Below are 14,055 nucleotides of genomic sequence, written 5' to 3' on the forward strand. Positions count from 1 at the left end.
AATGACATAATAGAATTATCTTTTATAAGCTATCAAAGATAAAAGCATATTAGACTACCAAAAATTATGATAGATCTAGTACACTGATACAACCTCAGCTAGGAGTTGCTAAGATGATAATCACCAGTAATGCTATTTTTGAAAGTATGCACTGTGGTTCTAATTAACACTGTTTTTCTTCTCTTTGAATCACTCCAATTATGTGTGGCATTAGTTTTAAGAATGAGGTTAGCTTGGTTAGTTGTCAGTCAACTACTGTGCAAAAAAATCTTACTCCTTATATTCCATGTACTTATATACACTATAGGCCTCCCACCATACTGTTAACTGAGTAATTCATGCAGTAGGAAAAAAAAATGCAGTTCTAACTCTGAGAACTGATTCGAGATCTTCTACATTAAAAATTAAGCCAAAACAAAGTGCTGCTAAGTCTATCATTAATAGTTTTAAGAAACCACCTCTGGGATTTTATTGTTAAAGACTCGACAAGTTGGAGGGGAAAGCTCAGCAAACAGTATTCATTCATTATACATGTATACTGATTTCCACATGATTTCTACCAATGAAAACTAAACCCAAACCTAAACAGCCAGGAAAACCATTTCACAGGATTATGGCACTTTGCCCTTTGGGAACTAAAAACAATGATTCTTTTAAACGGAAAGCACTCCATCCCCAGGTGATCACCATCACATAAATCAAACAGAGATCTCTGAGGCAACACAAGCACTAAATGATATATGACAGCGGTGGACATGGTCACGTCTGGGCTCCACAAAGGAAAACCTCAAACCCACTGGACTACTTCAAATAAACGTAAGTTACACACAGACAATTAAGTTAAAGTTTCAAATCTACTTCCATTCTTCAACGATGGTCTGCCTCACTTCATTTCTCAAAAAAAAAAAAACAAACCCCACACTATAAGATGTGATATGCAAAGGTTCTTATAGTAAAGAGAAAGGTCTCAGAGGCCTCTCTTAACTAACGCAAATGAGAATGAAAATGAGAAAACAGTGGGACAAACTTAAAATATTCCAGTTTCTGTAAGATCTATGGGGAGAACAGAACAGTGAGTGGTTCCAAACAAAATAGAATCCCATTAACTTTTGCAAAATTCTATAAAACAAATATTTAACTATAAAAAATTGAGAGTAAAGACTGCTAACTAAATCTCAAAAACGTTCTGAAATGACAAACCAATCACATATTACAACCAAAGATTTTATCTTTTCCAGCACTGAGTACAAAAAGTGAGCAGAGGCTACAGACCAGGAAAATCAAAGAGCTATACATAGAGTCCACATGCCATAAAACGTGGGCCAATTCCTGATTATTTAACACAACCTTTGAGAAACCTATATATACATGCGTAGAGAAAAAACTCAGATATACCAAATCTTACATCTGATACAAGATTATATAAGATGTGACTGTTCAAGTCATTTTTTACCTATTACAAAGACTCAAATTTACTATTTCTTATGTATATTACTTTAATAACACACACAAGATTATATCCAACCAGAATGAGAATAAAAACCGAGACACCTCTGTATATATTCAATACAGTATTTACCTGGTTCTTCCTTGATGAATGACAAATCTTCCTCTGGATAGGCAACAGGTGGCTGCATCACTGAGCAATCTTCTATATGTGTTTCATTATTAGGTGGTATATTATAAACAAATCTCTTTGTAGCTTGGGTTTTTCTCCTTGTTTTGCCAGTCTCTTGAATCCCCTGGGAGCCCATATTATTCCAAATAAACACTTTTGTTTGACCTTGAGACTCATTTTCTGTCAATTCAGGTGAACCATCCTGGACCCAACTACTGTCATTCATTTGGTAGTTTTCTATTTGGCCCTCGTCGACATTACAACCATCATTTTCAATTTTTACGTTACTTGCCAAATTGGTAAGATTTCGTGTTGCCCAAAAACTGGCAATTTTTTGATCCCGTGATGAAGACAGGCCATCTCTGTTAACTGGTTTTCTATTATTATAGTCCACAACTACAGACTCTGGAGCTTCTGATTTAATGCTTATATTTAAGGCATCTTTAATGAAATTTCGGCAGGTTTGAACAACTTCACTCATTTGAAGATAGCTGGCCACTGTCATTACTTCAATGGCATTTTGGCTTGTGAGCACCAGGTTACCAGAATACAAGAAGTCCAAGATGACTGAAAAACCTTGAACTGCAGCAATATCTAAATGGGTAGTATTGTTTTGGTTAGGGCTTTCTTTGTTTGAAAAGCAATATAAAGTCTTAAAGAAACGGCTGCCTGCAACCAGGATGTTCTTATGAGCTTTAAAGATTTTTCCGCTCACCACAATGCTGACATCACAAAGAATACCTTTCTTCCTCTGTTCATTTAGTTGTCGAAGAAGTTGATAGCAATAAGAGTTCTCATTTGGCCTACTATTAAAGTCACAGTACCCCTCCTCTGATGGTATTTCTGACTCCTGCAATAGATGGAAAACATTAACATTAAATTTTATTTACTTTTTAAAGCCTCCATACCAAAGACAACAAATCATTATCAATGTAACTTTTTAAAACCACTATCTACACTAATCTGTTAGCAATCATTACATATTTTGAGACTGAGGTGTTCATAATCTAAATATTAAGAGAAAGGGTGTAAACAGCTTGCTGCAATCCACTGCTATCATTTAAAAACAAAGAAACATCCTGAGGATTAGAATTTTATTTAAAGAATACTGTGTATCACATATCATGCTATCCTTCCAAATATAGCTAAAGACATGGATTGAGAATTATTTAAAATTAAAACAGGGAATTCCCTGGTGGTCCGGTGGTTAGGACTCCACCACCATTGCCCAAGTTCAACCTCTGGTTGGGGAACTGAGATCCAACAAGTCAAGTAACATGGCCAAAAAAAAAAAAAAAGAAATGAAAATAAAGAGTGATTGTTTTCTCACGTAAAGAAACATTCGTAAGAATCAAATTAATCTGCCTTACCTCTGTAACTGCTAAGAACACAGTAGTTTTTCTGGTTTAACTTAAAATAATCAGATTAAAATATGCTCAGCATCTCATTCTATTTAACATTATTTAAAAAGTGAATTTTAAAAGTCTTGGCAAATACTGAGTCAGACAATTTAGGTCAACAAAGTTAATCATATCTAACTATGCAGTCCATGGGGTCGCAAAGAGTCAGACATGACTGAGTGACTGAACTGAACTGAAAGAGAAAGTACCATAAGACTCTAATTTTTAAAAATGTGCTTCAAACTACAGGAATACCCAGTTATGTAAATCCCAAATCAATTTTCAAAATGATATCTCTTTAGGATCATAAAACTACCCATCAGGTAAAATTCCTTAACTCCAAATAATTAATGTTTATAATCTTCCCTGTTATCAATCTTTTAAATATTCATTACAGTTCAGTTTAGCATCAGTATTAAGTTACTGTAGTTTCCTGTAAAATAACAGGATATCGACAGCAAGAATAAAGGAATGTGATCTAGATTTTGTAATGCTGCCTACACTGGTTATTAACTGTGTGTCCCTTCTTAAACTAATAAAGCAGTAAGTACCAGGAGTGTTTCTAAATAAGAACTTCAGGCCCTACTCACAGAGTCACTAGGCGGGTGGTGGTGTCGATAAGTTGTGTCTGACTCTTGTAACCCCACTGACTGTAGGCCGCCAAGCTCCTCTGTCCATGGGATTCTCCAGGCAAGGATACTGGAGTGGGCTGCCATTTCCTTCTCCAGGCACTAGGTGGGTAAGCTCCCTAAATTAGGCAGGTGTCTATTCTTTATTAAGTGTTAAAGATTCATTATTTGCTTTGGCACAAAATATTAAATACAAGTTGTTACTATAAAATAATAAGACACATATATACAAGTCTATGAGTAGACAGAGTCTGGGAAAAATCCAGAAAAGATACATACTGGATTGTTGGATGCTGGGAGGACTAATATGCTTGGAGAGAAATAGAGAATGGGGGGCAGAGGGAAGGGTATAGGGAACAAAGTTGTTAGGACTGCAAAACAATTCTGTAAATAGAATACTGTAAATGGTGCTGAGATTCCAAGCAACCCCACATCTCCATTTAACCCCATCACGTGTGCTATTCTATGCTCAGTTTCTTCAGCTGTGTCAACTCTTTTCACGTCCAACTGACTCTCTTCTACCTTTTGGACTGTATAGCCCACCTGGCTCCCTTGTCTATGGGATTCTCCAGGCAAGAATACTGGAGTGGGTTGCCATGCCCTCCTCCAGATCTTCCTGACCCATGGATTGAACCTGGGTCTCCTGCACTGCAGGCAGATTCTTTACCACTAGCTTCACCTGGGAAGCAACCTCATCATGGGTATAGCTTAATCACACAAACATTAGGTTCCATTCTGAATTCTGTATACAGCAGATCACACATATAATAATCCTGAAACTAAACCAGGTCACATGATCCCTGTAAGAATTTTCGTGTTGTTTCCAGATATGAAAAGTCAACTGAAACAGAATAAAAATGCCAGAATTACAGGACACATCAGTATTTCACAGCAATAATGAAACATTTACAAATAATCCTGCAAATCTGGAGTATATGATCACTACAGAATGAAGCAAAGGAAGCAGAGAATTCCCTTTGCACTTCCAACTGACCCTTGGCAGCATCCCTATTACTTCCCAGGGCCTCATTAATTACACTTATACTCTAACCCTACCCACACATTCTTGCTCTATCATACGAAAATGTCCCATATTCTAAATCAGTTATTTTCTCCTTCTATTAAGACACCCAATCGTAAGCAAAAACTGCTAACAGCCACAGATGGGAGTAAAGTAATCAAGTAATTCACAATTAAGTCCCAAATTTTTGCTTCTGGGGGCTGGAAGAAAGAAGTGAGGTAAAAAGATATTTTATCTTGTATATCTTGTATATAAAACCAGTATGCTGTGAAGTTTCTAGCTACTTAGCAAAGGGATGGGAAATGTTTAGGACTCTATATAGAGAACTAAATGAATGTCTTAAGTCGTTACTGCTCAATTTTCTATAGACTCTTAATACTGTTTAAGAGGCTATCTAAATAAGACTTTTTATTAATTTGCTTATTATGCTCTCTACTCACTACAGAAAATTTCCAAACTACACTGCTCTATGATGCAGGCTTAAAAATAAGCTTTGCTGTGTGTGCCATATCTGCCCAGCAAAGCTCATTTGGTTCAAAGTTCTAACAGATATTATAGTAACAGTAAGAACAAAAAATTTGGCAGTACATGGTAAAGTGTCTCTGGAAGCAGTGAATGAGCCTTTACAAGCCAAGAAGTGCTTAAAGTTTATGCATTAAGCATTTCAAAACACTTTAAGAAGGAGGTGGCTATGTCACAGCAGTCATCTTAGGCCATGGTCACTGTGTTCTGAAATTTCTGGGCCAGTCCCAATTTCTGTAATTCTCTGCCATTATCACACCAAGTGTCCTAATTTTCAAAAATAACTTAAAGACAAAAGCCTATCCACCAAAATATTTGTCCATTCCACTTCTGACACAAGCTAAACAGCCAAACACACCATTCAACAACTATTTTTCTTCATTACTACTGTAACAGAATAGTAATGTTACATGCTACAAACAGCCCTAGCAATTTCTCCTTCAGTACTGATCAGAGCACTATGCCATATTTCTGTAGCACATATTATATATACTCTTCACAAAGAAGAGTTTACCAGTCAAGAGTACATGTACTCTACAAGGGGAGTATTATTTGAGGATATGGGTAAAATAAAGCAAGATAAGCACTAAAATAAACTGTCAATATTACTTGCTAAACCAAATAAATTCCTAGTTACTAAAGACAAAAATAACAGTTGGTCCCTAAGAACTCAAGTCATCTCTATCTCTGTCTCTCCGGTTCCCTCTTTAACATTCTATGTCCATTCTTAGTATATTGATAAACATGAGATACCACTGATAAAAATACACTGATAAAAAGGTTTAAGTATTTCCAGAACTGATTTTTTAAAAGACTAGTTGGAAAATTTTCTATTCCCTTTCCCAAAAAGGAAAACACAACTTAGCCAAGTATTAGTTTAAACTAGATAAACAAGGAGACTAAGGAAACAGACATTCAGATTAAAAAAAAAAGTGCTACCCCAAAGATTCTATAAATATGAAGTCTCCTGTTATTTTTATCTGTGGAGATGCCCATAAGTAAAATTAATTTTAGAGACCTTAATTAACTCTTCCAAAATTAAGAAAATATAGAAGCATACATTTGGTTATCTTCAAATTTATTTCCAGAGAGGCCAAAAGTAAATATTTTAATCAGAGAAAAAGCTGCTAAAAGCTTGAAAAATCTTGACTTTACTCACTTATTTAATAAGCATTACGTGAATGCCTGTATCAGACAGGTTCTACACTGGGAACCCAAAATGATTTAGTTCCCTGCCTAAGTTTAATACTGAGCAAGATTCTTAAGATACTGAAGAGCTTTAAGAGAGCAGACAGGTGGTGCACCTAATCCAGTTTTTTGGGGGGTGTGGGTGAGATCTTTTTTTGAAACAAATACCTGAGCAGAGCCTTGAATGATGCAAGAGTGGAAGGAGAGGATGAAGAGTCTAAGCAAATGAGACAGCATGAGAAAGAACCAAGGATGTATACACCCTCACAATTCTAGATTTATGCAGAACTTCAAGGTGATCCAAAAAAGCCCAAGAAATGCAAATAAGCTCTTAATGTTTTTGGAGCCAAGTGTCTATAACTTGTACCAGATTAGAGAGATCTGAATCCTGCACAAGATTAAGGACCACTGGTATAGGTGCCTACAGAGCTTTAGAATGATCTGACTGAATTAGCTGATAAAGAGATGACTGTGGTAGCTAATGTGGAGGGTAATTACCAGGGGATGACACTGGAAATACTGTGACCAGGGCAAGCCACTGTTAGGTGTGCAGCATACCTACAACAAATAAGGACCTTAACTAGGTATGACAGGTAACAGTGATGGGGGGAGGGGAAGTGAGGCAGAGCGGGGGAAATTCCTAAAGTAAAACCCAAACTTGAGTGATTAATTAGATTTCAAGGCAGAGGTGTGGAGGGAGATCATAGGGTGTTCACAGCATTCCAGCTGGGAGAACTGGGTAACACCAGCTACTGTAGAGAACCCAAGATCACACTACCCAGTCTCCCCACTCTTCTGAGAGGGACAGGGGGAGAGAGAAATTCAGCTGCAGTTAGCTATCTGAGGTCAATCCACAAATGATTAGAAACTGTTACTGGATTAAAAAAAAAAATCAAGTACTTAAGTCCCTACCCAGAAGTCCAGTCTCCTTTTGATAAATGGATTAGTAGGAAAAAAAGATATTCAAACACAAAGTATAAAATGAAAGCATTAAAAACATAAAAATCTTTTGTTGCAGCAACCCACTGGAACGGTATATTAAAAGAATAAAAATATCAATGTCCATTTACAAACCCAAATTCTAAAACTCAAACTCCATTTCTAGTATGAGGACAAACAAGGCCACAGTAAGCATGATGCCAAATAAATGCATACTAGTAGCACTGACAAATTATGTATGTCAGTAGATAAAGAAAGGAATATCTCCTTTGAGATCAGTATCTCTTCTCTGATCTCCTTGAGCGATGACATTTTCTCTTGCAATTTAAGTATTAATACTATCCCCAGAAATTGTAAATCTATAGGTCTGGGGTAGATGTCTTCAGGTGATTACAACTTCCAGCCAATTTTATGTGCCAAAAATATGCTCTATTACCAGCTCTCCTCAAAAACCACATAGATACCAACAGGTGCTTCTACACATCAACTTACACATATTTCATCGTGGTTCTCCCCTGCTTAAACTGCTAAATGGTTTGCCCAACAGAAAAAATACAATCATTTCAACATGAAAGGATCATCCATAACCTGCAGTCTACCCACTCAAACTTTATTTTTCATCCTGCTGAATTAAATCATCTACTTCTCAGACACATCAAGGCATCAATTTCCATTATGCTCAAGCTGTTACCAACTGCAATGCCTAGAATGCCCTCCCCTCTTCAACACTTACTCATTTAACACAAGTTAGGATCCAATTCTACAAGCTTCTCCCAACCTTCACAAATAGGATGACGACTTCTTTAGTATCTTAACCGTAACCTGAATATATTTCTAACATGGTAGCTATCATTTTACTGCAATGTCTCTCTCTCCTTACTAGAGTACAAGTTTCTTGAGGTCAGAAAAATGTCTTATTTACATAGGTTTACCTTCAGTGCCTTGGAATCTACCTAATAGGTATATTTTAAGAGGGAGAAAGAAGTCCCTAGGCACGTCATAAAGTATAGTCAAAAACACATGGGAAAAGGAATCCGCTTTTAAAAATGCAACAAATGACTGCTAGAACCTATATAAACATTACACAAATCGGTTATTTAATGGATCGTAGGCTCTGTGGTTGTCTGTAATATCTATTAATCTTTCCCAGTGAGAGGCTTTCAGTCTTTCTTCCAAAATCCTTAAAAAAAATTTAATTTTCGCCAAATGCAAAGAAGGCTGGTAGCTCTGTCTCACCTTTGCTTTTGCTGCTCACCAACATATTCCAATTAGTAATTTTAATCAGATCACTGATCTAAATTAAGTATTTACTTTCTGGAAAGGTTAACTTAAGTTTATAACAGTAACACACTTGAACACATGTTTTAGGCTTACTAAACTGGAAAGAGTTGACAGAATGTGTGATTTAGGCGATGAAAATTTCCCAACTGGGTAGAAAGTGATCTGAACCAAGATACAGTGGTAATCAGTGTTATTAAAGCAATTTTAAAGTCCTCTGGGCCAAATGGTCAAATCTTATATAAGCTAATCACTGAACCAGACTCTCAAGATATATATAGTCGGTTGTTACTCAAAATAGAAACTATATGTTGTCCCTTACATCCTTATAAAATACAAGGATCTTTCAGAAATAGAATGCTGCAGAACAGATTCTGAGAGCATCTGCAGACTTCTTGCATGAGCAATCCTTAACAATCAACATCAAAATAACAGAATATCAAAGGTTTTAAGAATGGGCCCCTGGGAATTCCCTGGCAGTCCAGTGGTTACTTCCACTGCTGGGGACACAGGTTCCATTCCTAGTCAGGGATCCCGCCCACAAGTAGCAAGGCAGGCCCCCCCCACCTCCCCCTCCCCTGCAAAAAAAAAGAATATGCCACAGTCTCTTGGCCACCACCATGATTTTTCCCTTTACAGAAATCATAATAAAAAGTAAAGTAACCCTTATTCACATACTAAGATTTGGCTAAACTCCCCACGAAAACAGACTCATTAAAATTAAAGAAAAAAAGTGGAGAGGGGGGATCAAGGGAGTGAACTGTGTCCCAACTTCAAACTTAATTCTTGCCTGAGGAACTACAAAACTATTTCAGTAATTTTAAGGCAGGAGAAAGCTCATGCAAGATAGTCTTCATGAAGATGAGAAAAACTGCATGTGCAATGAGAATGTTCAAAGAACCTGAATGGCCAAAGTCTCTAAAAGCATGAAAAAAACTGGTTTGTTCTCTAGAATCAAGAGTGATTCCATGAGATTCCATGATTCCATGCAAGTGGCTTGCAAACTGAGAAAACTGGTAACACTGAGACATGAAGTGCCAGTTCCCCCCACCCTACAGAATTAGTTATTTCCAAAGAAAATAAGTAATGGTGATAATAAATAATGGTTATCATTTACTAAGTGACTAGGTGCTGGCATATACACTTTGCATGCATGAAGAAACTGGAAGTTAACTCATTTCCCTGTCAAGAAAGAGGATTAGGACTCAGGTTCCCCTACTTTAAAGCTCAAGAATGCTCTTACAGACTGTGTTATACTGCCTCCTGCAGGTAATCAAAAGCTGCAGGGCAATGAAAAAAATAATTAACTGCGCATAGGAAGAAATAACTAAGTTCTTGAACCTGTCACTCATGTATTAACAAGACAAAAAGATCCTGTAGGTGGTACCTGGGGTCAATTACAAGGTAATACCCCAAACTAAGCTTAGAATGTAAATAGAAATGATTAGGATCAGTTCAGAGTGGAAACATCCAAAATCCAATCAAGGGAACCAATAAATAGCCTTAGACAAACAGAATGACTGACTAAATTGTATTATTCTCAGTCTAATGATATAATGTCCTAAGAGAAAGTAGTTGGTCTGCAGATTATATTGTAAAAAGGGAGTTTCAAGGGGGCAAAGGGTAAGGGAGGGATAATTCAGGGATTAAGTTTAGAAAAGGTTTTACCTAGGGATGAATTCCCTAATCCAGATATATGCCGAGGGGAGAGGAATACACCATGCTAAGTCTATCATAAGGTTATCCAACTAATTCCCCGTTCCTCTGATTTCAGGTTCACTAAGCAGCTAACTGTAATAATTTGCACTCCCATTCAGATCTGCCTACACAGACTACACTGAAGAAGAGTAACTGATCCACTGAATTAAGAAATTCAGTTTGATTGTCCTTTTAGATTTTTCTAAATAACCAACTCATCACTTAGAAAAACATACTTTCATTTTCACAAGCCCTCCACTTCATCATACTACTTAACTTCAGGAATATATAACGCGTCGAAGCCTCTAGACTCCTCTTCTGTAAAATGGGAACAGAATAATTACTTGCCAAAATAAGGGACATCTGTGTTTGGTCATAAAGCTAGTAACTGCAGAAAGCTGAGATGTGAACCTAGATTTTATTCCAAAACCTTTTTTCCTTCCTCCATTGCAACATTCTTTATAAAGGCTAGTCTCATTTATAACCAAAAACTGTAAGACTTGGGACAATTTACTTAACCTTTCCGGGCCTTACATCTTTAAATGACCTTCCTTGTAGGGCTTAGGCAACTAAAAGTTGTGAAAAAAAACTGTTGCCATTACCCCCCTGAGAAAAACAACCCTATGCCTTAATGTTAAAGTCTCAACTACTGAGAAATTTCTGGGCTACAGGGTTATTAGACAGTGCCTAATTAACTCCACTAAAAGTGTTCTAAACAGCAAGATCACTCCAACACACAAAGGGACTAGTATCTGAAAGGTGACTTTCTGAAATCAATGCCTGGCTACCGATACAAAAGAATGAATTCCATCTACAACCACAGGTTGTCTTAGGAGGACTGATTAACATCTGCTTGGCTTGGAAAGAGATTATCAAAATGATAAGACTACTATCTTTAATCCAGAAATACTAAGACAAGATTTAAGAAGTACCGTTTACCTGTTTAATAACTAAGAACTTATGATTTTGGTAAATACATTCTCTACCAGTTCGAATCAACTAGTTGGTAGAAGTAACTTTACAGTCAACATTTCAAATATCCTAAGTTTAAAGTAAACTACATTTAAATGAAAACTTTTTGGAAAAGGGGATTACAGAAAATCTCAGCATAGAAATCTGGAGAAGGAAGCAAGTAAAAACTACCACAATTTACCAAAAGCATACCTTTGGAAAGAGAAGTTCAACAAAAAGTTTAAGGAGATGAATTTAGTATAATCATTCACTAAGTCTTATACAAATAGCTTCCTCTATATTTACATACTACTCTCATATTTCACATTATCCCGACATGATAAAAAGAATTTTCTCGGTTGCATGTTCTCCTAAAAGGGGTAGCGTCAAAGGTTAAGGAAAGAGTTTAATTCATTCTTCAAAGAGTTACCAGATTTGACTTCCAACAGCACGCTAAAAGACTACCAACATTAAAGCAGCTTTTCTAAAATCACAGCTAATAACATTCTAACCACAAAGCCAACCTTACAGGGTTAAAACCTTCAACCTCGCTTATTAAACTTTCCTTCTGATTCAATCTGACGGGCAAAGAAATCTGAGTCATGAAAAAAATTAAATCAAATTCAGTGCTATGATTAGAAAATTGTCATTCCTCCCCCTCCCCCCAACTCCCCCGGTTAACTTTTGAAAACTTATTCCCAGGCTTTCGAACCCCCCACGCCTAAATTCCCTACACCTCTCTCCTAACAGGAAAGATGTCTTCACCCAGTAGAGTGAGTTTTAGCTGATAAACCTTTCCCCCAAAGATCTGAAAAAGCAGGAGCAACATATATCGTACCTGGGCGTTGGCTTCGTGGAGTTTGTGCTCGGTAGAGACGTGGTGCCTCAGAAGGAGGGTTTTCTTGTAGTTGCGGGTCCCTCGCGAAAGCTCGTCGTGCCCCACTGGGGGCAGATCCCCGCTTCCTCCGTCCTCGGGGGGCTTTTGGCACCAGCCGCAAGACATAAGGCCAGTATCCTTGGAATAGCGCAGCCAGGGAAAATCTTTGAGCCAGGAGGTCTGGAAAGAGCAGTGGAGCTTCTGCATTAGGGACTTGGGCCGCGCGAGCGGGAAGTGCTGGACAGTCTCTCCTTCTCCAGCTCCCACACCGCTGCCCTCCGCTTCGTCCCCGCCATCGCCGCCCGACCGCCTGCTGCTGCTGCAGCTGCCTCCTTCCGCCCCGCTGCCGTCGCCCAGGCTCGCCCCCTCCTCTTCGTCCTCGGTGCTGTCGCTCAGGGACGCGCCGTCCGGCATCAACTCCTTCCCCTCCAGCGCGTCCAGCTCCAGCTCCACGGCCGCCGGCCCTCGCCCATTGAAATGCCTCAGGGGCCACGCCGAGGTCTCGGGGCGGCCGCGGCTACTGCCATTGTTGCCGAGCCCCCCGCCGCCGCCGCCTCGAAAGGCCAGAGTCCGACGGTTCCTTTCCGCTAGCAGGGGGCCCCCGGCGCCACCGCCGCCCAGCGAGGTGGGGCCGCCCGCGTCTTGGGGGAGCAGCAACTCCTTGGTTTCCTCGGCGGCGGCGGCAGCCCCGGCGGAGGCCTCCAGGTCTTGGGGCTCCAGGCCCTCCAATTCCACTTCCTCGTCGGCCCCCCGCCCATTGAGCGGCTGCGGCGCTGGCGGCGGGGGCTGTCTTGGCTGGGGCTGCTGGGGCCAAGCCGAGGCCTCCCCGCCAACGTTATTGTTCGCGGAGCCGCCGCCGCCGCTGGCGGTGACCAACCCGCCTCCTCGGAACGCCAGCGTCCTGCGGTTCATTTCACTGAACGACATGGCGCGCGCCGCCGCCGCCGCCCGGTGCCCCGGCTCGCGCCCGGCCTCGGGCCGCGTCCCGCGCGCTCCCCGCCGCTCCCCCTCCGCTTCGCTCCCGCCCCCACCGCGGGCGTTCCGGTCTCGCGGGGCTCGGCCTCGTCCTCCCGCCCGGCTCGCGCTCGCTCCCCGGGGCTGCCTCACGCGTCCGCCGCCGCCGCCGCCCGCCGGGCCGCCGCCTCCTCGTCCTCCACCCCCGCCCCGCGGCGCTCCGGGCAGCGTCCCGCGCGGAGAAGGGGGGGGGCGGGCGGCGGAGAGGTGAGCAGCGAGCCGGCGCGCGTGGGGCCTTCGAAGTTGAGAGGCGGAGTGCGGGGAGACCCTCCGCTGCCCCCTCTTTAAAGCCGCGCGCACACACCGACCCTCCAAACAAGATATCCTTCCTCCGGCGCGCCGAGGAGTCCCGACGCGGCTGCCGGCTTCCGAAGCGCTGAGGGCGAGAGGCACGTTAAACTGCCGGACTCCGCCACATAACGAACCGACAATAAAGCCGGCGGAGCGTTTCCGTCCGACCAGGCCCTGGCGGAGGTCGAATGGCAAATGAACAACGGACCGTGCGCCCACAATGCACCGGGGTAGCAGTAACCGCTGGAGGGGGAAAGGGTGGGGGCCGGGCGGGGGGAGGGGGCTGGGCTTGGGGCTGGGCTGGGGTGGGGTGGGGGCGCCTGGGGACCGGGAAAGGGGCCGGGCCGCGCCTCCGGCCTGGGGGCGGGGGTGCGGCCGCGGGGGAAGGAAGTCGGCCGAGGGGCGGGGGACAAAAGGCCGGGCGGCGGGCTGGGGGGTCTCGGGGAGGGGGCGGGCGTGTGCAGCCGGGGCCGGGCTCCGCGGAGGACAAACAGCTGGCGAGTGTCAGGTCTGGCCGCCTCCCCGCTGCCCGCACGCACCTACCCGCGCCCGGGACGCACATTTTCCTTCCCTCGCCACGAGTTCACCTGGGACTTTGAGAAATAACTGTACGGTGGGAGCTGCTCTCC

The 14,055-nt window shown here is 41.7% G+C and overlaps 1 protein-coding gene across 1 annotated transcript in view; it reads right to left on the minus strand.

Annotated features, from left to right (window-relative positions):
• ZBTB10 (zinc finger and BTB domain containing 10) overlaps window positions 1–13,670 on the minus strand; it is a 33,261-nt gene extending 19,591 nt beyond the window's left edge. Inside the window, exons 1-2 of the mRNA XM_013969300.2 lie at window positions 12,083–13,670; window positions 1,580–2,468 (exon numbers count right to left, since the gene is read on the minus strand). Of these exons, the coding sequence (XP_013824754.2) occupies window positions 1,580–2,468; window positions 12,083–13,048 (1,855 nt within the window). The 5' untranslated portion in view covers window positions 13,049–13,670. The remainder of the gene's footprint in view (window positions 1–1,579; window positions 2,469–12,082) is intronic.

Source organism: Capra hircus, chromosome 14, assembly GCF_001704415.2.
Source record: "Capra hircus breed San Clemente chromosome 14, ASM170441v1, whole genome shotgun sequence".
NCBI lineage: Eukaryota > Metazoa > Chordata > Mammalia > Artiodactyla > Bovidae > Capra > Capra hircus.